The sequence below is a fragment of the Lathamus discolor genome, chromosome 1 (assembly GCF_037157495.1).
Source record: "Lathamus discolor isolate bLatDis1 chromosome 1, bLatDis1.hap1, whole genome shotgun sequence".
Lineage (NCBI taxonomy): Eukaryota > Metazoa > Chordata > Aves > Psittaciformes > Psittacidae > Lathamus > Lathamus discolor.
In genome coordinates, this window is record NC_088884.1 from 12,307,522 (window position 1) to 12,333,849 (window position 26,328).

General features: G+C 44.7%; 1 protein-coding gene across 5 annotated transcripts in view; it reads left to right on the forward strand.

Moving 5' to 3' along the window:
• The window catches only part of PRICKLE1 (prickle planar cell polarity protein 1), a 64,403-nt gene extending 38,902 nt beyond the window's left edge, over window positions 1-25,501 (forward strand). The window contains exons 1-9 of one of the 5 annotated variants that reach the window (XM_065692115.1): window positions 5,325-5,445; window positions 5,559-5,674; window positions 16,238-16,417; window positions 18,669-18,782; window positions 19,616-19,753; window positions 20,086-20,289; window positions 20,834-21,020; window positions 21,154-22,017; window positions 23,245-25,501. In XM_065692115.1, coding sequence (XP_065548187.1) covers window positions 16,286-16,417; window positions 18,669-18,782; window positions 19,616-19,753; window positions 20,086-20,289; window positions 20,834-21,020; window positions 21,154-22,017; window positions 23,245-24,101 — 2,496 coding nt within the window. In that variant the 5' untranslated portion in view covers window positions 5,325-5,445; window positions 5,559-5,674; window positions 16,238-16,285 and the 3' untranslated portion in view covers window positions 24,102-25,501. Of the gene's footprint in view, window positions 1-5,324; window positions 5,446-5,558; window positions 5,675-10,034; window positions 10,471-10,712; window positions 10,898-11,632; window positions 11,740-16,237; window positions 16,418-18,668; window positions 18,783-19,615; window positions 19,754-20,085; window positions 20,290-20,833; window positions 21,021-21,153; window positions 22,018-23,244 lie in introns of those variants that run through there. The other 4 variants (XM_065692027.1, XM_065691869.1, XM_065691948.1 and 1 more) reach the window with 4 other exon arrangements.
• The last annotated feature ends 827 nt before the right edge of the window (window positions 25,502-26,328 follow it).

Genomic DNA, 26,328 nt, shown 5'->3' on the forward strand with positions numbered 1-26,328 from the left:
GTTACCCATCATTCTTCCTCATTCATCTGTTCCTCTCACAGGTGTGTCATCCCAGTGGCACAGTTGATGCCACTTGATCATTTATATCTTGAAGAATCAATCATTTTATGGTGGCATAGTCTAATAGTATCACGCACGAGCTGATCTAGCTGCAATTTTAATAGGTCATCATCTCCTTGGGTACTTTAGGCTGTGCCAAGTGCATGCTTCTGATGCTGCACTAGCTGGTTTTGGCTATGCAGATTTCTCCAAGAGTGGTCTTCCTGGTATGGTGAGTAGTGAAGAAGTAAATTCAGCCTTAATCTCATTTACAAGAGGAAGCTGAGAGTCACTTAAGGCTCTATGGCCCTGACACAGAGCCAGTCTGGGTTGGTATGGGCATTGCTTATTTTCTATAGTGTAATGCGGTGCAAACTAGCTACATAAAATAACTGTGAGAGCTGGTTTTACTCGTGCTGAGCAGGCACCCCTCTGGACCTTTGCATCTTAACTAAGTCCTGCCACATTTTAGATACTGTGTGATCAACACATCAAGAATTGATTGCGGAAGGACTTTCTAATCCAACTGCATAATGGCACCAAGTTGGATGAGAAGGCAGTGGTAGTGCTCAAAAAGGTCAAGATTCTCCATTCTGTAACTGAAACCTTAACGAAACTGTAGCTAATTTAACTAGGTTGTCTTTTTAAACCTTTTAGTTTTTTTCTCCTTAGTAAGCCCATTAGTAATCTGTTCCGGTCCTCTTTCTGTGAATGGAACTTACACCAGTCTAGAAGTGTGTGTGGGACATCTGTTGATGAAAGCTAGTCATCCGAACCTAAAAAATGATTCTTGACCAAATCCCCACCCTGATTTTTGTTGGGAAAAGTGTTTCTTGCTTTAAAACTTGGCCAGTACAAGGTTCAGAGTGTATCATGTAAAGTCCAGGCCAGCTGTCAATCGATTGCATTTACAAAACAATGTAATTGTCATTGAATTAGCATTGACTCATCACTTCTGCTTCTCAGAGAAAGAGAATTATGAAGGAGTACCACTGAAGAGAAAGTAGATGATGACTGAGGAGGGAGGGATGTGCATGTAACATAGAAATCCGAAGATTACATCAAGCTGGAGAGTCATGTGTACATGGCTCTTGTGAAACGTTTATTCTCATCTTTCCTCTGCTTACTAATTGTCTGAGAGTTAATCTTGTCTCAGCAATGATTGTTGTAGACAAGATAGCAAGTCAGGATAATACGCAAGTGTAAAGGTACTGAATCGTTGAAAACTTAAACTAACACAAACATACATGAATATTGCCAGGACTTTTTATAGACTCTGTATGTGACAGTTGCCATTTTTCAGACCTGTAAAAATACCATGTCTTGACAAATCGCCTGTCAGACATATCTGAAGTCATACCAAGCAGCTCTGATATCAACAGGTTTTACCTAACAAAACCTGATTTGTTGAAATGTAGGGTTTTGCCTTAGGTTCACATTGTTATCTCAAATATTTTCTCTCAAAACCTGTTTAAAAAATACCAAAGCGTTATGTAGTGGAAAGGTTGGATGCTTTTCTGCTGCCTCTTCCTGAAAATGAATGAACTCTTTCTGTAAAAACTGCAGAATTGCAGAAATTAATCTTGAACTGCCTTTGTGAAAGTGGCCTGACCTCTGAGCAGATTCCCTCAACCTCTGATGCTGGATCTCCCAGCAATGGTGAAATGCTTCACTTCATATTGGCTGGATGCAAATACATTCTTAAAAATGGGGATGGAGGTTGTTTATTCCAGAAGCCTGTGTTGTTTATAGCCATAGATTGTATTAGCACTTGTTCACTTCTGTTAAATTCTGTTACTCTTTCAAAGCTAGGCATTATTACTCCAAGGGTCACATCCAAAGGAATCTATCCTCCTGAGCGAGCTGGTAAGAAAAGCTGGGACACGCTGGCAAGCCCAGGTGGGTGTAGCTTAAAGCTTGGAGTCTTCCAGCTGGGAACTGTGTGTCAGATATTGTCAAGCAGTTGCTGTTTCAGCAGCTGACAGTACCATAAGGACTTAAGGATAAATGGATGCTTGTACAAAGGTCACTTGTGTCAAGGGTACTATTTGAGTGTTCTTAAAGCAATCTTCATTTGTACTGTGCTTAATAAGTAAGGTTTTTCATTACTATAAATAATCTAAAAGCTTTTACTCTGCAAACATTTCTGTGACTACAGTTAAGGAAATACATGTGTATTAGAGGCTCCAGACTTGTCTATAGCAATGTCACATTGGTGATGAGGTGAAGCTTGCTTATTTAGGGCACTTAAACTGATTTTTCCTGTTGTAGTTACAGTTAAGTATCTTGACAGTTGGTGTGAAAAGGGTAATGACTGCCAAGAAATGTAATTAACTGGATTTCTATTTGGATATCTAACTGAGATCGTTGCTGTTATCCTACTGAAGACCAGGCATAACTTGCATCTTGAGCAGACCCTGCCTGGCCCACCTGAACTTTAAATGCAGTGGAGATGTAGAGAAGGAAAGGAGCAATTATTGTACCTCTAATTGTTCGATCCTAAGCATCTAGCTCTGTGGTGAAGGAAATACTTGGAGGAGAAATTGGACTCTTTGGACTGTGACTTCACTAGGCCTGGGGTTTTTACTGATATAGCACTTGTTGCCTAATCTTTCTCCTTGGTTCATACCTGTGTGTCCATAATCCCAAGGACACTTGGCAGGCAACAGAAAGAAGCGCTTGTGAAGCCCTCTTCCCTGTCTGCCTTTTGATGTGGTTTTGATTTATCAGTGTAGTTATAATCGCTAGCGACTGACCAGGAGTGGGACTGTCCCTCTGGGCTTTCCTCCCATCCCCTCCCCAACACTGACAATTGCACTCATCTCATCCTGCAGCAAACCAGTTCTGGGAGCTAAACCAGCAGAGAAAACCTAATCATGCTTGAGGGGAACAAAAGAAGAAGAAAGGAAGGATGTAACTACTCAAATAGGCATTCCTGAGTGTTGAGCAGAAAGCCTGCTTGGGTTTCTCAGAAAATGAGCTGAATCATAATCCTCTAGGAGAAGAGACAGCAAGCTTAAACCTTGCATGTTTACCCCACATCGTATTTGGTCATAGATAATGTTAGTAAGGTGAAATCTGTACTAAGGACGAAGCTCCTTTAACATTGATTTTTCCCAGGCATGTAAATGGGCATTGGTTTGGTGCCCATTTTGGGGTAATGGGTTACATTACAGCACTTCCATGGGGCAACATGGCAGTGGGAGTATTTTTAGCAAGATGCCAGCTTACAGAGATTTCTGACTCATTCAAGAAGGACATGGGAGCAAGGAGAAAACCTTTGTGGCTCTCGCCCAGGGAACTTCAGTTAGGTGTTCAAGGCCAGGTAAATGTTCAAGGCCAGGCTGGACAGGGCTTTGAGCAACCTGGTCTAGTGGAAGGTGTCCCTGCCTTTGGCATGGGGGTAGGATCTAGGTGCTCTCTAAGGTCACTTCAAACTCAAGTCATTCTATGACAGGTGGAAGACTCTCCTATTCCTCTTCTTCCCCCCCACCCAGGATAGGAGAGAGTAACAAGGGGAGAGGAGATTTGGGTATCATTCCTGTTTTAAGGTACCGACAAAACACAGAAACTCATAAAACTGCATTTGTGTATGGAGTCAGGGTGTCATCTGAATGCTGCCTAGCCCATGAGAAGCCTTCTTAAACATGAGAAAGAAACACTTGAAATGTCAAGAACTCAGTAACAACATCAGCTCTCCAGATAGAAGAGCGACGAAACTGTTGAGGTAGAAACCTGTCCAGCTTTAAGACAGGGTTTTTTGTTTACTGCACAAGAAGTGAGAGGGCTGTTCCCGTGCTTACCTGGATAATTATTTAGCTGTTGATCTTTCTATGCAAAAGACTGAAGCACATCTTTTTCTGGTGATGCCGTTTGGTAGGGTTTCATGGCCTTCAGCCTTGACAGTTTATCAGTCTGTTAGTGTCTCTTACACCTGCTGTGCTAAAGAAAGCTAATAAAGCTGTAATGCATCTTGTTATCCACCTGACATTTATTACATCCTCCTTGCATCACTGTCTGCCTTGAGGATGGCCTGTGAGATTAATTTGGTAAAATATACTAATAGTTAATCTAAGCATTGTTCTTTGCCTTGTGTTTGTAGTGTGCTGTGGGTATGGCTTCTGGAAAGTGACAATGTAGCACTGCTGGGTGCCTATTTCAGTGACTGCTGGATTTCTTTCACCCTGCAGATTTTAAGCAAGAAGAGGTTACCTCAAACCTTTGAAAATCTCATCTTTGGTTTAAAACTGAGTTTTGTTTTCTCAGGATGTGATGCTGCAACAGCAGTAGTAATCCTCCATGTCAAACACTGCCTTCACTTGAAATCAGACACCTGGGTTTTCCTTCTAAATTTGGGCTGTTGAAAAGCATCACCACTGATAGAGCAGACTGAGTGTAACCAGAGCATTACTCATGCAACTAACCTGTACTCACAAAGGGCTCAAAATACTAGTTTAAATATTAGTTTCTTTACATGGATGCCCTGCTGCTGGGGTAAGTCTCCCTTTCTCTGTGTATGTGTGTTGACCGTAGTAGCAGAACCACACAGTTTGCACGGTTTCCTTTTTTTAATCTAAATCAATTTCCAAACCAATTTAGATAAATTGCAAGGAGTCCTTTGGAGGCAAGGCCTGAGAATGGGGCTTGACACAGATAAGAGTGACATCATTCATCACCCGCACAGGCTTTGGCACAGTGCTTGGCTGCAAAGTCCCTCCATAAGCAAACAGCGCATTAGCACCATCCCCATTGCATAATGGTGTTTGCGCTGGGGTGTTATTAAAAACCCAGGCACAGATTCCACCCTGCGTCAGCCCCTGCTACCAGCGCAGCGTTGCAGATGCGTGCTGTTGCAACGCGCTCTGTTGTGCCTCGTGCAGCCTGAGAAACAGGCGCTAATGAAGCGAGGGTGCCGGTGTGGGTAGAAGAGCGCCGCTGGCACCCGTCAGCCGGTGGTTGCGGCGGGTTGTGGGCAGCCAGGTGGTTGCCTCTGCCCCGTGTGACTGTGGGCTGCGCGGAGCCAATTATGATAAAATCAAGGTTACTCCTTCAGAAAAGCCTGTAGGGTTAAGAGTTTCCAGAGACGGCAGCAGACCTGTCGGTTCAGGAGCAAGTCCTGGCCCGATCCAGCGAGGAAGGGCATTTTAATGAAACTTTAATTCCTTGCTGCTGAAGCAGAGGAGGATCCCGGGTTTAAAAGGTGTTGTTGGTCTTCAGCTCTGAGAGCATTAAGAAAAGGAAATAAAGTAAGCCTTAGACGTGCATTCCCATCATGTGGTAGCTGATGCTGGCCAGTCCTCAGGGCAGCTGGCATAGCTGTCTGCTGGAAGCTCTTCGGGCGCTGGTTCTCTCCTTGGTGCCTGGTTGCTGGATGTCTCTGAAGCTCCCTGTGCTGTGGTTTGGCAGGTAAAAATTAGCATTTTACTTTAAAGTATTATCTATTTTCCCAGTGCTACTTGGTTGTCCTAATTTGTCTGATGCTAATGTGTCTATTGGATGTTACCACTTACTTTCTACAGTTGTCTGGGGCACTGTCTCTGGTCTGTCGACACTGAGGCAGGTAGAGGGCACTGTTAGGATCACAGGGAATACAGCAAAGAGTTGGAAACCGAGCACCCTGAAGTAGTCGCCTGTGGTGAGCAAAAGTCATCTGTATGTTTTTAACCTGCTGCATTTCATATGCACACTTCCTTTTAATCGCTGTGACTCTTCTTCTCTGTTGCATATCATCTCCTGTCTTTTATATGTCTCCTACAGAGCTGGTTTTCTCTATAAAATGTTATTTTAAAACTGGCAAAGAGCCATTGGAACTCACAGGGTGCTGCCTCCATGCCCTTCCTTTGCAGCCTCAAAAATGAACACACAAGGAGACACCAGTCAGTGACACAGCCGAGAGGCCCCGATATGTCAGTAGCAGCACTGCTCTGCCTCTGCTCCCACAGCATGTGGTGATGTGCTGGCGGTGCCAGACTGCCCGTTTGGATAAGTAGAAAGCCGTGTTGAGCAGAGCACTAGGAGGTTTCTGAACACGCCAAGGTGAACATAGTTGAATTTCAATTGTATGAAGTTCACATAGCTGAATTTCATTTGAGTATTGTGGAGGTCAGGCTGCTTATGTGCCATCTGAGCAAGACCCTCTTGCCCTCGCGTTGCAAGGCCCATGACTCACAGTTTTCACAGAAGAGAGAGAGACCAAGACTGACAGCTGAGCTTGTAGCTCCGCAAGAGTGCAGCCTCACAGGAGTTGATCCTGGTTTTCCCTTGTGCCAACACTGGCAGGTCCAGGGAACTAAAGCAGCCTTTTTCACTAGGTAGGGTTTTCCAGTAGATCAGCTCAGACCATGGTGGAATCACTTCGCTTGCTAGTAGAATCATAGAATGGTTAGAGTTGAAAGGGGCCTTAAAGCTCACCCAGTTCCAGCCCCCTGCCATGGGCAGGGACACCTTCCACTAGAGCAGGTTGCTCAAAGCCCCATCCAACCTGGCCCTGACCACTGCCAGGGATGGGGCAGCCACAGCTTCTTCCTAATACCTAATCTGAATTTACCTTCTTTCAGCCTAAAGCCATTCTCCCTTGTCTTGGCACTACAAGCCCTTGTGAAAAGTCTCTCTCTAGATTTCTTATAAGCCCCTTTAGGTAGTGGAAGCTGCTCTAAGGTCTCTCCTGAACCTTCTCTTCTCCAGGCTGAAGGAGCCCAACTCTCAGCCTGTCTTCATAGGATAGGTGCTCCAGCCCTATGAGCATCTTCGTGGCCCTTCTCTGGAATTGCACAAGCAGGGGTCATGTCCTTATCAGGGCCACAGAGCTGGACACAGTACTGCAGGTGAGGTCTCACCAGAGCAGAGGGGGAGAATCATCTCCCTTGACCTGCTGATCATGATTCTTTTGATGCAGCCCAGCATACTCTGGCCTCTTCACTCCCTCGGGGCATAGTCTTGGGGCAACTGAAGGTGGAAAGGACCTTGGTGCTATGAGCACGTCCTAGAGCTCCCTGTGCTGTATCCTGCAGGCAGGACCATACATGGTCAAGTCGCCGTCCCTAAAATTCCTGAAGGGCCTACCCGACTTGTCAGGCACAGGCTTTGATTTGTGCATAACGCCTCGGGGAGGGAGCAGTTGTAATTCCTACTCCATGGATGACTTCTGTGCTGTCAGAAACATGCAAGACCTTTCTTGGTTTGTTTTATTTCAAAACACGAAACCTGCTTTATTTTGAGTAGTTTTCTCATTGACTTCTCTGAAAGAACCATTACTCACAGGTTGGTTTTTTTTCTGTTGTTCCAGCTTCCACTCACCTTACTGCATGCTTTCACCTTTCCTAGCTGACTCGCAACTTTTTACTTTAAATGAACAGGTGAGGTGATGCTTAATTAAAACTTTTGGAGTGGAGGTGGTGATCATTAAAGGGTGATGATGTAGAGGGTGAACTCTTCCATTTATCCAGCTAATCAAGCTTGAGAGGTGGGTATAATGCCACTGTCCTGCCAGAGAAGCTGCCTCTGAAGCACAAGAGGTTAATTCGTTTTCTGCTCCTTGGTCTCTCTTTTGTGACTGCCAGCAAGGTAGCAATTAACAGTGTTATCTCAGGGGATGTTTCCTGATGTGGATAATTGCAAAGTGGGAAGCCACACTGATATGCTTAGCGAATTCCTTACAGGCCACAGAACACCCCTGGCCTGGTCAGTGGTACAAGAAAGTTGTTACCCAGACTAAATTTGTGCTAATACCTTAGGGCAAAAGGTTCCGTATCGATTACAGGTCCCTGGAAGCATCCGGTTGTTTGAAGGATCAGCTCTACCCAGCCGCAGTCAAGAATGTGGAACGTGCCTTAGAGGGCAAGTCGGTTTGTGCCTGTCTTTTTTTAGCTTTCATTTTTTTTTAAGGCAACTTCTGTAGCAAACTATGCTTCGCATAACAAGTATGTATGTTGTGTATTTGTTGTGTGAGAGTAAGAAACATCTCATAGCAACACATTTGTTCCTGTGGAAGCAGCCTGAATCAAAAGAGATAGTTCAGGAATGACTTTAACAATTTGCAAATGCCTGGGGGCATTATGACAGCTGGTTCTTTACCCTAACATTCAAGGGTACCTAGGATCCAGCATTTGAGCACCGAGAAACACAGCAATCCAAAAAAAAGAAGTTTAAAACAACTGACTGCTTGAAACACTTTAACAAGGGCTGTAGTGGATTTAGCAGAAGTTGTAGCAGGGTTCACTGCTGGTACTTTTAAATCAAAATCAAATGTGGTGTTCACGCAGACAGTAACTTTAGGAAAACCTTATGACCGCATTATTTTGGGATAGAAGATCACAATGGTTGTTTTTGGCCTGGTAATCTCTAAGTGCATTGCCCAGAACAATGTAGTAGTTTCTGTGCTCAAGCCAGAAAAGTCCAGGAAAAAAAGCAGCACAGCCAGCTGTCTGTGTGCACCCTCCAGCACTTCAGTGTCAGGGAAAGTGTTAGCAAGATCAGGGACAGTTTGACTGCCCAGTAAAGTAAGGGAATGGCTTGTCTCTGGCTTCAATAGGCTCTTGGTCAGGAAACTTTGCAGACTTATCTGCAGCTACTGAGGTGGTTGTGCTGCAGAAAGTCCCCACATGAGATATTCTCCTTTCTGCAATGTGCTGTGCAGACGTGATGAGCCCTCGCTGTGGGGATCTACCAAGAAAGGTCAGGCACCCCTGGAAAAAGAGTAGACAATATATGCAAATTGTTGGTATTTAATTCAGTTGTGTAGCGGGGAAGAATAAACATTATTCCTGACATTTCCATTTTTGATTAATGATGAATGGAATTGGCAGATGTTCAGCTGGCCACCAGATGGGGTCTGCTCAGTCCAACAAACAGAATAGAAACAGTCGGGGTCTTGTAAAGCCAGCCTGACAAAAGCTCTGACAAAATCTCTAGTTCATCCGAGTGATATGCCGACTTTGACCTCAAAACAACTTAGCCGCTTAAGAATGAAGGTGGTACAACCAGAGCAACTGCTTATGGAAGTGAAATGGGGTGTGGAAGGATGGGAGCTGGGTAATTTGCTGGCGTTCCAGTGGATTTTTTTTCCACTGCAGGAGGCACTGACTGTGGCTTTGATTTTTGGGAGTTGGATCTGCTTGGGACCTCCTTCGTTCACCGAGTGTTCCAAGTGTAATTGCCAGGACTCTGGTCACACACACCTCGTGGCACAGTCGGTTTGTGATGGGGATCGGCTGGTTTTGACATCGTTAACCCAGGAAAGGCTTTGCGACTTGGGATCAGATAGCCCGGTAGTGGTGTGGTCCGTCAGCCTGCCTGGCTGCGTCTGGCGATGGTTAATCAGCAGGCGGGAGCAGGGCTAAGGCCTCTCCCCGGCACACCTTGGAGCTGGGTGGGCCCACGGGAGCAAGGGATGGGGACAAGGATGCAGCCGCCGCGCCTGTACCCGTCGGGGCCGGCTCCCCTTAGTACCCTGCGGGCAAAGCCATTCAATTTAGAAGAGTGAATTTAAATGTATGTAAATTCCGTTCCCGGGGGAAGCGATAAGCGTCTGCGAAGTGCCCCGTTGCTGTCCCGCACAGCGGGGCCTGACAGATAAGGGGCTCCCGGCCGCAGCACCTCGGGGGCTTACGGAAAGGGGGGGGCTGGGGTCCGGTGGCTGCTGCCCGCTGCCCCTCGCAGGGAGATGGGGTGAGAGTGGGGAGGGGCGGATTTGCCGCTTTGACCCGAGATGCAATTCCCTTTGATAATGACTTCCCAAGGGAGACAAAGAGCGGGGGGGGGAGAGGAAAGAGGAAATTTGACCGCGGTGTTCACGGTTACATTCACGGTGCTGGGGGGGAAGGGGTGAGCTGCCCGACAGGCTTTGAAGCCAGACCGCCCCCCCCCCGGTGCCTTTTAGGCCCACGGGGGGTTGTGGGGGGTGTAAAGGTGAGGGCTGGTCGCTGTTTGTCCGCGGGCATACGGAAGATGCCCCAGTAGCGCGGAAGTTAGTTGTCTGTGTATGAGCGGGCTCGGGCACCTCTTTCTCACTTGGGACATGCCAAGGGAGGCGGTGATGGACATCCGCTCGCAGGGGTCCCAGCTTCGCGCTGATCTTTATTATCTTTCTTCATCCACAGCGACCTGGAGCGAGTGTTTCACCGCCCGTATCCGAGTCCTTAGTTTCTCGGGGCCGGGCCGGGTCAGCCCGGAGCACGGCGGCGGCTGCGGTGGGAAGTCCATTGCGGGCGTGAGCACGGACAAAAGCGCTGTCGCTCACCCCACGTCCGTCGTGTCCCGAACGCAGAAATTCATTGCTTGTGCAAACGCCGGCTCGGTGCCCTGGGTGGGCCGGCGGCGGGGTCGGCTCCCCCTGCGCTCCCTCCCTGCCTCCTCCTCCCCCCGCCCTGGAAAGCGCTTGGAAGGGAAGATCGCCGCTGGGAGGAATTCCTCCCGCCGCTTGACGGAGGAGAGGTGAGGGGCGCACGGCGCTGGGGATGCGGGGGGGCGGCGGGCGGGGTGTGTGCGGGTTCGGGGTGCGTTTGGGAGGAGCGCTCGGGAGGCAGTTCCCTGCCGGCCCGGCCTGGCTCCCCTGAGAGGGGCGGCGCAGGTACTCCCCGCCGCACTCCCAGCAGGCGGGACCCAGGAAGAGCAGGAGGAGTGCCCCCCTCTCCTCCTGCCCCTCTTTTCCTGGCTCTGGCCGCTCCCCGGACCCGCCCGGCGGGAGCCGCGCTCCGGCCCGACGTGAGCAGCGTGCCCGTCGCGGAGCCGGCCGCTGCTGTCGGGTCTGTGGGGCTGCAGAGCCCCGGGGCTCGGTCCGAAGCAGCGGGGAACGCCCCTCCGCGCCTCCTGTCGCGGCCCCGCCGGCAGCAGCCTCGCCGCTCCTCGGTGCTGTACAGAGGTAATTTGCGGTTCCCTGCATCCGCTCTCCTGTGCGGCTCCCCCGCCCCAGAGGCGAGGTGGGCGCCGGTGCCTCCGCGGAGCCGGCTGCGGGGCGTTGGTGTCTGGGGGGTCTGGGGCACCTCTGCCCCACCGCAGCGTCCTTGGAGCTTGGGCGGGACGGAAAGAGCCCGCCTATCCCGGCGGGCGCTGCCTGCTGAGGATGGCATCGCCCCGGGTGCGCTGGGATGAGCGCGGCCGGCGCAGGGTGAATGTCAGAGCGAACTGCGCTATGCGCGGAATTTTTTGGGGGGGATTTTTACAACTTCAGTCTTGTGACTTATTGAACACTTTCTTGAAGTGTTTTCTCTGGAAACTTGTCTCAAATGAGGGCTGTGAGCCTTAACAAAGAAGGGTGTTGTTCGGGAGCCAACAGGTGACGGGGTGAAACCTGAGTCTGTGTGTACATTGGAGTAAAGTCTGGCTGCTGTTTAAAATAGAATTAAAAAATCAATGGGAGACTGTAAAAGGCAAGATTCCTGTCTTTCTAAATCTGTACACCCCTCTCGTAAGGGGAGAGGGGGGAAGCATCCGTGAGAATACCGCTTCCTGGGCTAGAGGCTTGGTTCTTGCCCAACTGCAGCATGTGCTTGTATTTCCATCACTGCTACATCGTGCCAAGCATAATACACCCAAATCAGATGTGTTGGCGTGGGGCGATGCTTTGTCACAGCGCTTCCTCCTTTTGTTGGTGCAGGTAGCCTGTCTGCACAGTGCGGCTCCTCACCAGAAAATACCCTGAGAAGGATCCTCCAGCCTCCAGTTGGAAAAGTGATCTTTGTGCTGGGATGCGAGACGAGGAAGGTGGTTAACTCTTCTGTTGGTCCTTACAGGGCGGCTAAGGAAAGGGAAAGAAGTTCCTACTTCTAGGGTCGATCTAAAGGTCTGTTTGAATGAACGGGCTTAAGTTTCTTTCCCCACTGCTCTGGCTAGTTCATTACTCAATACATTACTTGTACTGTAGCTAGGGAATGGGACTTTCTAATCGTTCAGGTGATACGTACTGGAAATGATCCTTAAATTATTAATAGTTATTTTATGGTGGTTCATTGTTACTGTATTACACCCTTCCTCTTCTAATGTAGTTATCCTGCACCAGGGATTAAATAAGCAGGTGAATGGGCTGGCCATGCTAATCTTAACTCGTTGAGCCTTCATTGTGAATGGATGCATGTGATATGCATCTTGTATCCCCTATAGCCTTGTTAACAAGGCTTCTAACAAAAAAGTTGTTAAAACAATTTGCCCTGCAGGACAGAGTAAAACAGCAGGGGATGGGCGAGGAGATGTTTGTCTGACTGTGCTCACAAATCCTGACCTCTTCTATCTGGTCAGGGGGGAACATAATCAGTGAGCTGGAAATCCGAGCACAGGGAATAACCTTCCTATGGTCTCCAGCTTTGCTCTAAGTTTGATATCCTGCTATTTTGTGTACTAAGAGGTTTGTAACTAAGTAGTAGTGTAGTTTGCCTTTGCTTCTAAGAGCTCAATTGTTATATGGTCGTTTTAATACATCAGTGGAAAAATGTATTAATTGCTTTTCTTTTTAAATCAAATTTAGCTGCTTAATTCAATAATGTTATTCATAGTTGTCAAGATGCCAGTGAAATACCTCCTTGTAGGCTGTGAAGCTCTTTTTGAGAGGTAGTGTTTGAACAGAGCTGAAACCTCAAACTGTTCCACAGACTTTAAGAAAGCAAAACAAAACTTCCTTGCTGTGTTTGGTAGAAGTCATGGCAGGAGTAGAAAGACCACCTTTCTGCTCATCCCTCGGAAAGCATTTATTTTTTCAGCTGTTGTTTATGTTCATTTGAATCCTCCTTAGGATGTAATCATTTTAAACAGATCACTTTGAAGGATGAGTGCAGCTGGGGGGCAGGGAGGAAGAACCCTGTCGTTTTAAAATGCAAACCAAATTACACTGGAGCAGGAGAGGAAGGAGAACTCCTAAACAAGCAATTGCTAAAATAGTTGTGCAGATAGCCTGCTGTTAAGCTGGGCTGGTGCAGAAACCTCATGCTCAGTAACACTGCAATATTTGTGACATGGCATGCTGATAATATATGGTATACTGTCAGTGGCTTTATAGCTGGCTTAACATTAAGGGGATTGAACTAGATGACCTTTGAAGGTCCTTTCCAACACAGACTATGCTTTGATTCTATGATTAGCTGTATGGTAATGTTCTTCTTCTAAAGTGAATGCTGTCCTTTGAGTAATCTTAAGTTAACTGAGATTTATGAACCTCACTTTAAACATTTCCAATCACCTTATCTGGGGATGAGCACCCTGACTGTAAAGTTACAGCTGGAGGTAAGGTATATTTTTCCTTTATTCTCTACCAGCCATGCTTTCAACCTGCTTTGTATCATTGGGAAATGGGCCTGTTTTTTTCTTGTTGGAGCTGGAGCACGTGCTGTCTGAAATGGATGGCTTAAAGGTGGCCCAGGCAGGATCAGTCTCTGAGGAAAAGCAGTGTGGTCTCTTTTGTACCAATGCCTTGTCTTCCTTTGGAATTGGGCAATGCTCCTGCACTCATGTACCTTTGCTATGCTATGAAATCCGCTATGCTATGAAATCCCAATGTTACCCAGCCACACAGAAGGAGTGTGTAGCTTTAGTGTTCAAAAATCGTCAGAAAAGTTAACAAGTCTTCATGCATTCAGATTTTGGTTTCCTTGTCTTTCAAGAAAGGAAAGTGAGTCAGAAGTTAACCTTTGATCCTATGCAGAAAGGCTTTTGAACAATCAACATGAAGCAATTACTCAGTTACCGGTGTGCTTGTGAGTGTTGGGTGCTGTGCTTGTGAGTGTTGGGTGCTGTGCTTGTGAGTGTTGGGTGCTGTGTGAGCGAGCCGGGGTACAGCCCACTTGAGCACCTGGGGACTGGCAGAGCTGAACCTGTCTCTGCCCAACTTCCATTTCAGATCTGCTGTGTGCGGTGCGGTTGAGGTCGGGCTGCCTGATGAAGTGTCGGCAAGGGTGTTTCACCGAGTGACTCCGTTCATTCCTGGGTTATTGGGCAGAAGTCAGTCCTTGAAAGTGGCAGTTTGGTCAACGCAGATCTTATAGCAGTGCTATAAGAATTGGAAATACTAGTTTAGGTGTCAGTGACTGTAAACCAGGTATCTACCTCCTTCTGATGGGAAGCTGTAAACCAGTTCATTGGCTTCTGAGATCATCTTAGAAGGGCTTGGGCTTCTCAATGATACAGTGTTTTTATACTTAAGAATTATTTGGTATAGGTGATGCAGAACACAGGCTGCCAACCTGAGCATCTCCATCTATCTGCAACAGTGAGAACTATTGCCTTTTTTTTCCCCCTACTCGTTTCTTAACTGCATCATAGTATTCCTCTGTCCTTCCTTCTTCACAGCCTAGTTTATACAAGCAGTAACAAAACCATACCTGACACCTGACTTCATTTCCAGTAGTATGTGGAGGCAGGAAACAGTTTTTTACCACTTGTATTATCATTTGTTTCTGAAGGAAACTAATTGAAGAGATCTAGTATGTACCAGGATGTCTTTTCTATTTTAAATATACAGGACTGAGCTTCTAGGACTGAGTTTGGGTTTATTCACCTTCCTTCACAGAGATTGCAATATGGTGTTAATAATATGGTAATACGGTGTTAATAATAACAGCTCAGAAGATGTTTTGCTGACCTTAAATTGTTCAGCTAGGGTGAGATTACAGAAGGATGCCTGACAACTCACAAACATTGTAGAAACAGCCTGTTGTCAGGTTTGCTTGCCCCGTCAAATATTAAATGAATCTCCTGTTGCAGTGCAGCTATGCAGTGTAGCAGTGTGTTGGCATCTTAGCAGTGCACCAAAAATGTTTTCAAACCAGAAGCTTCTGGAATGAAGTTAACAAACCAGTTAATTTTTCTGAGCACTAGCCCAGTGGCAGAGTGAAGTAATCCCATCTCTTTTTATTGAGTGTGGGAATGTATAGATGTATTGAAAACAGGAGTAGATAAGAGTGTATAATAGTGAATATCGTCATTCCTCTGAGTTTGTAGCTTTGGATGCACGAGGCCACTTTTTATGGAGCTGGTTTGGGTTTATGTGCTGAATCAACATAGCCTGGCACTAACCAGTTCCTCACACTTGAAGGAGGAGAAACTCCTTTTGAGTAACAGGAGAACACGTGGGTACACAGTCTTAAATCTTTCTTTCACCTGTGGTCTAGCAGCAACTTATTTTCTCTAAAATGGTGGTGATGAGACTGGAAATGTAATGTGGGACCCACTAGAAGATTTTAGGTTGCTCTCCCCTTTAGACCCACCAGCAAGGTTATGTGTCAAGGAGATAAAAGTTTTCTGCACTGACAAAATTGCATCTGTGTTTAGATGAACAGGTGAAAGAATTGCCTAAAATGGGGAAGGCCCAGCTCATATGGAATGTTGTACTGTCAAAGCCGACTTGTTTCTAACCCCAGTGGTCAGGGTGCCTGTCATGGCAGGATACATCCCCCTTGCTTCTGGTTATCTGCATTTTACTGAAATTCCTGGTGTGACTTTCGTAAGAACTTCTGCTAAAATTAGTGTAAAATATTTATCTTAATAAGCTTCTAAATGCAGAATGCTACAGATGTTGGTGAGAGCTGCCTTTGCCAGTTGTGACTCAAAATGATCCCACTGATGCAAAGCTTTGTAGGCTCCATGAATCAAGGGAAGCATCTTCCTGTAGCATTTTACATTAGCAGAACAATTGTGATGTATTTTACAGAGCCTAATCTGGCATAGTTGGATTTCAGCTACTTAACTGGACCACTGCCCTTCCGCTCAGATACAGCTAAAACGAAGTTCTCAGAGGAATCCAGCTAGATTGTGACAAACAGGATGCCACTTGCACAGCTGTCTTTCCCCAACAATTTCTTTAGCTTTTGGCAAGTGTTTATTGTGTCTTTTGTGTTACTAGGCTGGTGGTAGTAATGACTTCAGGAAGAGCTCGTGTCATTTCTTTTGTTATTATCTGCTCAATGAGTCTTCCTTGATATAGCCATGTACAACCTGTGATGTGAAATGAGCCAAAGTGTAAAAGATGACAAGTGTTAATCTTGAAACACATTGTGTTTGCCAAGCATGGTAGTGTGTGTCGAGTTTTCTTTTTGACTAGTTGTATTTTTATAACTGTAAGCACTCCTGAATTGCTTGTAGCAAGTTGTAATGATGCTTCAGTCATTTATTTGTCTGGGCAACACAAGGAATACCAAACAGTTGTAAGATCATTTACACTGATAAGTAGTTGTTGCATGTTCAAATTTATTAAAGCTCTGTCAATCTCTCCCTCCAGATCAATTGTTTGATGAGCTGCAGCTGAAATAATTAACGCCTCACACACATGCCATTGGAGATGGATCCCAAAGCCAATAATCTCGTTTTTGGGTGTCAGCGAAGCTCAACATCTGACGATGACTCTGGCTGTGCTTTGGAAGAATATGCCTGGGTGCCCCCAGGCCTCAGACCAGAGCAGGTACCATTTGCTGCTGCAGTCTTGAAGTAACCCTAGTAAGGACTGTCTGAGGGAGGGATATGCTGCTCCTACAAGTCTGATTGAATTCTTACAAAGGTTAAAACTTAAATGCATCTAGAACTCTTCACTCCTTGTTTTGTTTCCTATTCCAATAAGGCTGTGTTTAGGGAGCCTAAAATCCTCAACATTGAGGAGTTTTATGTTCCAAATAAAGTTCCCAGTCAAGATCTTTCAATAAATACATGCCATAGAGGTACATATTGTCAAGTCTAAAAGCAGCACAGAAATTTCTCTTTGAAATAAGTTACTAGGTTAAATTAAAGCTCATGGCATACCTTATGGCGTTGTGCTGCTTGGCTAGTGCTTCACTGCACTTGTCAAACGCCTAATTATTTGAAGACTTGTACATCTAGAACAGGTATGTTACTACAGTGCAGATAAACTAAAGTGTCATTGTGACAAGTAGTAATGTATTTTACGCTTGTTTAAATAGGTGCACGACTGCCATTTGTTCATGACGAGATTTCACTTGTACAGTCTCTGGAGCTGACACTCATGGGGTGGTTGGGCTGTTCCTTCCCCTCTCCCCTTTTATAACATCACAAACATCGTGGCAATGGAAGTAAAAGTGAAATTGTTGATGGGAAAGTTGCTATGTGAGATTAAAATGGCCCTCTCATGGTATTCATTTCCTTGATGATATTGCCAACCGTGCTGAAGCTGTGCACTTGGTAATGTCCGGATCTCAGACTTCAGTGTTACGTGGACAGACTGTACCATCTGCTGATGGAGTCAGAGCAACCCTTCTTCAGCTGGAAAGCTAATACAGTCTGTAGCTGTAAAGGTGCAGAAGATGTCTCCTTTTTGCTATGCAGTGATTTTCTTATCATGAATAAAGTAATGAGTCAGCAGGAATTCCAAGTTAAGGGCTATTTTTAGGGAAACTCTTTTTATTGCTTACTTGAGCATCTATAAGAATCCTGGTGCATCAGACCTGAAGGCAAACAGCAAGCTAACATTCTGCCAGAAGAATTAAAAGCCCTAAAATACCCTCATAATCCAGCTAGCTCAAACTCACTTAAAGACTTTTTCCCAAGAAAAGTGACTTGTTTTGAGAGTAGTGCAACAAACTTAAGAAAAGGGCATAAAGCATCTTTAAAGCTTCACTTCTTACCGCATGTTATCTTTTCCTGCAGCTTCTTGAAATAAACTCAGTAGCAAGTGGGCTTACAGCAGACTTCTGATGTTTAAGTTTTGGCTAAAGGAAGACCATGTCATGTTTCGTACAACCTGTCCCATGTCATTTTGACTGCTTCCTGAGTCAAGTGACTGATTACTGCTTCTTTTTCATCTGTCTTGAACAGTAATAAGCTGTTGACCTGAGCATTATTTAAATCTGGATGGCAAGTAATATTTTTGCCTATAGTCGGCTCTTATTCACGGCCCCAGGCCTCGTGACAGGCTGGAAACCGCATAGGAAAAACAATAAATCTGTAACTGTTCCACAAAAATATGTTTTGCCATTGGGCTTTGTCATGGTGTTCATTACAGCTTTCCTGTCATCATTTTCTTCTGGGGAAAAAAGAAAAAGAGTGAAGATTGATAAATGTGTACCCCTGATATTAATTTCTTCATCAAAAGCCTGTGAAAATGTGGTGGTTAATTTGCATCTGATTGAAATGTGGCTGGATCCAGCCTCCTCCCCAGGGAAGGATGTTTCCACCTTCCTACTAAAGCCCACATGGAAGCAATGAAAGCTGATGCTTTGGGGTGAACCTGATCAGCAGGAGACTACAAAACAGCTTTTGTCTCAACAATGTGTAAAATGCAGAGAGCAAATTAAATCTGTTTATATAGTGGCTGTTTGCTGGAAAGCTTCATGCCTTGTGTGGTAAATTGCAGAGGGAAACTTGGAATTTCCACAGGGTTGTTGACCAGCCCTGAAGGGGGTGGGAATAATGAGAACATTAAATGTGCATAATTTATGATCCCCCCCCTAATTGTCACTGCAAATTGCATTCCAGAAAAGCAATTCAGCAGCTGGGTGCTAGTTTTATCAGAGACAATTCGGGTTTGCTGAGCTGGTTCATCTGGCTCTCGTATTTTCAGCACAAACCCTGTCAGAGGTCTAATGTAGCGTAACCGTCTTCCTTCTTAAATGAGACCTGAGATAAAACAGTAGCTGAAGGAGCTTGCCGTGCTTGGGTGATGTGTGTCCCTCCGTCTGAACTCTTGGGTTCCTCCTGGTCAGGTCCAGCTGTATTTCGCCTGCTTGCCAGAGGAGAAGGTCCCTTACGTTAACAGCCCTGGAGAGAAACACCGAATTAAACAACTTCTGTATCAGCTGCCACCCCATGACAATGAGGTAAATACGGAATTTAGGATGCACTGTCAGGGCTCAGGTCTCCCTGGTGGCTATTATGTGGAGAATTACCTACCTGTGTATTTTATTACAAGCTTAAACTGTGGCCTGCAGTGGCATCTGACCTATAAAGCAGCACGGTGTGTACACTGAGCCCATTGTTTAGCTGTCCGGTTGGCTTGTGTGCAGATAAGAGCTGTCTGGAAGGACACTGCCTTTGCTTGTTAGGGAGGCTGGTGTCACTGCAATAAACTTAACACAAGTTGGTTTTATAGTGTTTGCAGCCACCCACCAATTACCAGGAACCTACAAATTCCTGGAATTGCATTGTAGCACACAAAAAGGATGCTTTGTGATAGTAAAAGGTTTGCATCTCAGATATGCAGTGCAATTTGGAGTAGAAGTGGAAATAACAAACAAGCTCTTTGTAAGGAAAAGGGGCGGGGGTGTCAATACTTAAGATCTTGTGTATACCGCAGTACTTAGTTGTGGGCACTTAACCATAAATCTAAAGGACAATGTTGTGGCTGATTTAGGTTCATTCCATGACTTTAGGGTAGCAGCAGGTTTTGGGTTGGCTTTTTAAAATCTTAGTTCCTGCCTGAGCAACTTCTTCGTTCAATATGGGAGTTTTTTTCCCTGTAGCACAAAATATCTCTCCATACTTTGTGTTGTGCCGTATTCGCTGAACACTAAGATGGTAGAGAAGAGAAGTTGCGGAAGTTTAGCGGTGATTGTCAGCATGCCTGATGAATTTCTTGCATATATGCACTTGCTGATCTGTTACTTTAAAAGCTCAGTATCTAAAACAAGTTCTCCTGTGTTTTCACTGGAAGGTGAGATACTGCCAGTCTTTAAGTGAAGAAGAAAAGAAGGAACTGCAGATGTTCAGTTCTCAGCGCAAAAAGGAGGCACTCGGCCGAGGCACTATTAAACTACTCTCAAGAGCGGTGATGCATGCAGTGTGTGAACAGGTAATACTGCTGGTGCCACAAGCCAACTAGTGGGCTGAATAATGTACAACTACAGTATCTCAAATGTAAGCTTGTCTCTCTGAACACCAGAACGCTGCCTCATACTAATGACACATGAAAAACTGGCATATGCTTAAAAATGTTATTATGTATGAAATGAACTCCTGTGCACAAGAGGTTTGTCTAGACAAAATTGAAAATATGTTTTACCCCTCTTGTCAGAATTTCAGATTAAACCTGCATTACTGGGTTTGGTGTTTTAACTTGGTTTAAATGCTAAAAGCAGGTAGTGTGGGATGGGAAGTGTGTTCACTTTCTGGTTTTGTTCCTAGTGTGGTACAAAAGTAAACGGCGGTGAAGTTGCAGTTTTTGCCTCGAGAGCTGGGCCTGGTGTGTGCTGGCATCCCTCGTGTTTTGTGTGCTTCACGTGTAACGAGCTGCTCGTTGACCTTATCTACTTCTACCAAGATGGCAAAATTCACTGCGGCAGACACCACGCTGAACTCCTCAAACCCCGATGTTCGGCCTGCGACGAGGTAAAGAATTCACATCTTATAGCCAGTCTATGCTCCTGTTGTTCAGTCGACAGACTGCATCACTTGGGCAGTTACTGACTTCAGATCCATTTGTTCAAGAAGTCAGGACTTTGTTGCATAGATGTGCTCGAAGGCTGAGGGGTGTTTAATTTCTTGTCAAATAGGCAGTATTACAACTGATGTGATGGTATTTAGTAAGTGTGTATCTGTTTGTATTTAGAACTGAATGTAGTAGATAACAATTGGAAGAAGGATCTGTACAAATACTCCCAAATACCATCCTGACAGCAACTTCTCTTGAAGGTCTTATGTTCTGTTTGTTTGGTTTTGCTTTAAAAAATAAAGTTGGGGTTTTGTTTTTGTTATAGAAAAGGTCAGAATGCCAGTGTTGCTATGGGAGATTGTTGCTTCTATCCTTGTATTCAAAAGACAGCTAAATAAAACTAAATTTAGCATATGAATTGCACAGTTAGGATGTTTTTCATGTGCTAACTCCCAAGGTGAGGTTTTGGCCACTCAACGTTTACCTTTTATCTCTGAAAAGATCATATTTGCTGATGAGTGCACAGAAGCTGAAGGCCGCCACTGGCACATGAAGCACTTCTGTTGCCTCGAGTGTGAAACAATCCTTGGTGGGCAAAGATACATCATGAAGGATGGGCGACCATTCTGCTGTAACTGTTTTGAATCTCTCTACGCGGAATACTGTGAGACGTGTGGGGAGCACATTGGTAAGTATGTCCTTTCTAAACATCAGACTTATAAATTAAGGGAAAGCCAATTTATGAAATAATTTCCCATTCCAGAAGTGGGGATTCATGTTTTTTAGAGAAACCCAAAGGATTGTTTTTATTCCTTTTCCAGGTGTTGATCATGCTCAGATGACCTATGATGGACAGCACTGGCATGCCACAGAGACTTGCTTTTCTTGTGCTCAGTGCAAGACCTCTTTGCTTGGCTGCCCGTTCCTTCCAAAGCAAGGGCAGATTTACTGTTCAAAAACCTGCAGCCTGGGAGAGGATGTTCATGCCTCCGACTCTTCAGATTCTGCGTTTCAGTCTGCTCGATCCAGAGATTCCAGGAGGAGCGTCCGCATGGGGAAAAGCAGCCGTTCAGCCGACCAGTGCCGCCAGTCTCTTCTCCTGTCGCCAGCCCTCAATTACAAGTTCCCTGGCCTTTCAGACAACGCCGATGATACGCTTTCTCGTAAGCTGGATGATTTAAGTCTTTCAAGGGAAGAGGCAAGCTTTGTTAATGAAGACTTCTGGAAAGGAAGAGTAGAGCAGGAAATGCCTGAAGACCCTGAAGAATGGGCTGAACATGAAGACTACATGACTCAGCTTCTCCTGAAGTTTGGTGATAAAGGCCTCTTCCAGCAGCCCGCTGAAGTAGACATTAGGTCGAGTGAACACTGGATTTCTGATAGCATGGTCAAGAGCAAGCTGGACTTGAAAAAAAATAATCCAAGCCTGGCAAGTAAGAAGTATCAGTCAGACATGTACTGGGCCCAGTCACAAGATGGCTTGGGTGACTCTGCATATGGCAGCCACCCAGGCCCTGCCAGCAGCAGGAAAATCCAGGAGCTAGACATGGAACACGGGGCGTCGGGATACAAACACGACCAAACGCCATGGTATGAAGGTTCACTTGAATGTTTGTCTGACCTGAAGCAGCAAGAGCAAAGTGTTCGAGACTCAATGGATTCTTTGGCTTTGTCCAATATAACAGGTAATGGGGGGAAATGGTTTTGAGGGAGAGGTCAGCCAAAGCAGAGTATTTTGAGCTAAGACTTTTCAGATCTGTGATTTGTAAAAAGCCTTACATGCCTTACTTTACATGCAAGAGATGCATGTGAAGTAGGCAATTGCTTTTATCATACACATATCCTTCTACAAGATACATTTCTGCTACTTACATTCTATTTAAGTTCTTCTCCTTTCCTCTTGAATTCACTTTGCTTATTAAAAGAAATCCATAATGTTAAACGGAGTAAGAATGGTCTTGAACTATGCATTTGTTATATACAAATCACGCTTTAAGCAAATGAAATAATTTTTTTTTCCATACCTTAAGTGCAAGAAGTTGCATTATAATACTAGGATGATACTAATCTGCAAAACACTTTAAGTAATTTCCTGGCTTGTAAAACTAGGGAGGAAATCAGAAAGGATGGCAAACTTCTTAGCTGTAAGAAATGAGGTTTATGAGATTATCTTTCTCCATTGACTAAAGAGAAACTGCTAATCCACTTTTGTGAACCTCCCTGTCAAATATGATTGAAATTAGCCAAAGGGATAACAGTCAGATATGCAAGTGTGTGTGCGTGTGTGTGTGTGTAGGTATGCATGAGTGAGTGTATTAACTTCCCTTTCCTATTGCCCTACAAAAAGCCCTGGGAGTTAGGTATGAGGGACCCATTTAAAAGTTGTCCTATCCTCTTCTCCATTCCTATCCTCCTACAGCCTGAAGTATTGTAGCTACTTGTGTAGCTCAGGCCCGACCATATGCTGCGTTGCCCAAGTGGTGACAAAGGAACTGACATGGGGAGTTTGGTTCAGGGGGCACAGGAGGAGGAGGAACTAGAGGTGTTGCAAAGAAATTTAGCAGTACAAGAAACATGAAATATTTTAGCCTTAAAAATGGCAAGCATGGACTGTAAAGTGAAGTATTTCTTTCTTCTCAGAGGCTTAGCTGTTAGTGTTAGAGGTGTTTTAAACTCATTAAACTTCTTCCACTCTTGATATCCTAATGTTAGTGAATTCTTTAGTAATCAGAGCTAATACTTAAATGTTTTAAGGCAAAACAAAGGTTACTGCTTTATGAAGCTAATCCTTTTGATAGTAGTTCGAAAACCCACTAATAAGATCTCCTTTAGTGATACTATTTTGTTACAATATTTATCTCTTCAATAGTGTTTTCATTTTCCTTTTCCTCTTTTCTCCATTCCCACCACAGGGGCTTCAATGGATGGAGAAGGCAAACCACGGCCGTCTTTGTACTCTTTGCAAACTTTCCAAGAACTGGAGGTAGAGGACTGTGAGAAGATGAGCAACATGGGAACTCTGAATTCTTCAATGCTGCACCGGAGCACGGAGTCCTTGAAGAGCCTGAGCTCAGAGCTGTGTCAGGAAAAGGTCTTGCCAGAGGAAAAGCCAGTGCATATGCCCGTACTGAGAAGATCCAAATCCCAGTCTAGACCTCAGCAAGTCAAGTTTTCAGATGATGTTATTGATAATGGAAGTTATGAGAACCTTGAAATACGTCAGCCTCCAATGAGTGAAAGGACTCGTAGGCGCGTTTACCACTTTGAAGAGCGTGGAAATCGACCTTCTCATCATCGTAGAAGAAGTAGGAAGTCTCGTTCAGACAATGCACTTAACTTGGCCGCAGAAAGAAGATGCTCTCCGAGAGAGAGGTTTCGTTATTACTCCCCTCAGGATCATGAAAAATTCATTCAGAATAGAAGCTCTCGTGAGCTTCGGTCGTATATTCAGAATGCGGAGCTGTATGGGCAGTATGCACATAGTAGGTCTGATTATGCACTGCGGAATCAGGTGGTGGATAAATTCTTTGGATTGTACGGTGAGGAAGATGACTCCTGGTGCTCAACTTCATCATCCTCATCTGATTCTGAAGAGGAAGGATATTTTCTAGGACAGCCAATTCCACAGCCACGATCACTGAGGTATCCGTACTATACAGATGACCTTTCTGGTCCAACTACTGCGTTATCTAGTTCTCAGTTTGGACAAAGGACAACCAAATCAAAGAAGAAGAGGGGACACAAAGGAAAAAATTGCATCATCTCTTAATTTGTTTTAACAGTTGGGAAGACCAGTCAGCTCTGTAGCTACAGTTTGAACCACATCTTTTTATATTCAGAATTGTACTTAGGCAAGTTGCTAACGTAATTAATGCTTTGCCAGTGTAAATGATAACCCTGCCAGAGTTTACATTGTACAAGTAACTTTCACCACGCCAAATGATGATCTGCTCAGATATTGCTAGGTTTACATACTATGTTTCAGATGTCAAAATACTGTTACTGCAGTTCTCGATACTGACTTTCTATAGGCATTTTATTTTATGCTCGCTGTTCACTTATGTTGGATTATCAGAGAGGGGGAATTCAGCAAAGATCAGTCAATAAAGTTGTCAGTCCTGTGCTGTAGCTATACCCACACAGGGTGATCTTTGACTTCTTCTTCTCACTGCCAAGAAAAAGAAGGCTCTGTACTGTGCCCGTTCTTCATTGATAAAGCTCACTGTTCCTCCTTCGGGTTCTGTTACAAAAACTGGATTTTATGGTTGATTTTCATTTGGGAAAATTCTCCTTTTCCAAAGAGTCCACTATTAAGGAGGCAAAACCAGAATCTGGGGGTGGAAATGCTTGAGGCCTTGATATATCCTAAAGCAGCAGTAAATGGTTTATACGTTTAACTTCCATGTTTTCTTTCCACGGTTGTTTAAGAATTCCATCCCTCTGTAAGGGTTTGTTGGGGGGGTTGTGCCTGTTGAAAGGAAGATGTTAATTCAGCTGCTGGAATTGGACTTAGCTGCCAATGAGTAGTGATGTCTTTTATGCCATGCCTAACTCGCAGTGGTGAAGGAGAGAGGTACAACTGCTGGAGTCCTTTGCTCAGGCATGGAACCCCATTTAAGTCAATGGATCTACTTACGTAACAAATATTTTCATAAGGGCTTAAAGGATTAGGCTCCAGAATTGTGTCTTTTCAAACGCATCATCCAGGTTTTAAAATGTATTAGCTGCAATTCTAAATCGAAAACATTGATATTTATAATGTAGTATTTCATAGGCTTAAATGTATTCATAATTTAACAGTGCAAATACTAATGTACATATTGTACAGTTAAGATTTTAAAAGCTGAATATTTTTATATCCCTGAATTTGAAGAAGTTTGTTACAATATCAAACTAGATTTGTTAGGGGTTTAACAGCAGCATTACGGATGAAATATTGCTTGTATTTTAGTCAGGGGTTTTAAGTTGAAAAATATGGAAAAATGTTTAGTGCAAAACAGCTTAATTTTGTCTACTAGGTATTAAAAGCTCTGTATGCATGGTGGGGCTATGTAAATACTCTCTATGGCCCTCTTAATCTTGCAAGTGTTATTTATGGGTCAAGCAAAATGTAAACTATATAAATGTAAAAACCACACAAGCCTGGAATATATCAGTACAACAAATGTGCACCTCCTGTGGATGTGGATTTTTTATTGTTATTTTTCCCTTCCTTTCCCCAAAATAGTTCCTGAAGTTGCCCTGCATAAATGGGGAGAGCTGCTGGGTGGTTCTAGAAGGCAGGCTGGCAAAAAACTGTGAGGTAGTAGGTACCCTCAAAAGTTGCTTTGAACTCCTGTATGGAGTAGGAGCCATTTAAAGTTCTAATGCACTTCCGCTGTTTTAAATGAAGGACAGAGATTTGTTAGTTGAATTCATAGAGACATCTACCAGTTAAGGTAGTAACTGCTAAGACCATTGGTTTTCTGGCCACCTGAAGAAAGGCAATTAATGAAATAATAGACGTTTTTTACCAAAAAAACCTGGCAAATTTAACAGGGGAAGTTTAGATTGGATATAAGGAGGAAATTCTTTCCTGTGAGGGTGGTGAGACACTGGAATCGGTTGCCCAGGGAGGTTGTGAGTGCTCCATCCCTGGCGGTGTTCAAGGCCAGGTTGGATGAAGCCTTGTGTGGGATGGTTTAGTGTGAGGTGTCCCTGTCCATGGCAGGGGGGTTGGAACTAGATGATCTTGAGGTCCTTTCCAACCCTAACTATTCTATGATTCTATAATTCTAACTGAGCCTCCCCTTCTTGAGGATGGAGAAGTTTGGAAGTAAAAGCAGCAACAAGTAAGGGAGGGAATGGCCATGTGAGTATTGGCTTACACCAGAGAAAATGAAGTTAACTAGCAGTTGCTTGCTTGTATTTCTCAGCATAAAATAAGCAAAGGTCTTTTACTCCAGAGGTGGTATTCACCATGTAAGTCACTTTTCTGGCTGATGGGATGCTTCCAG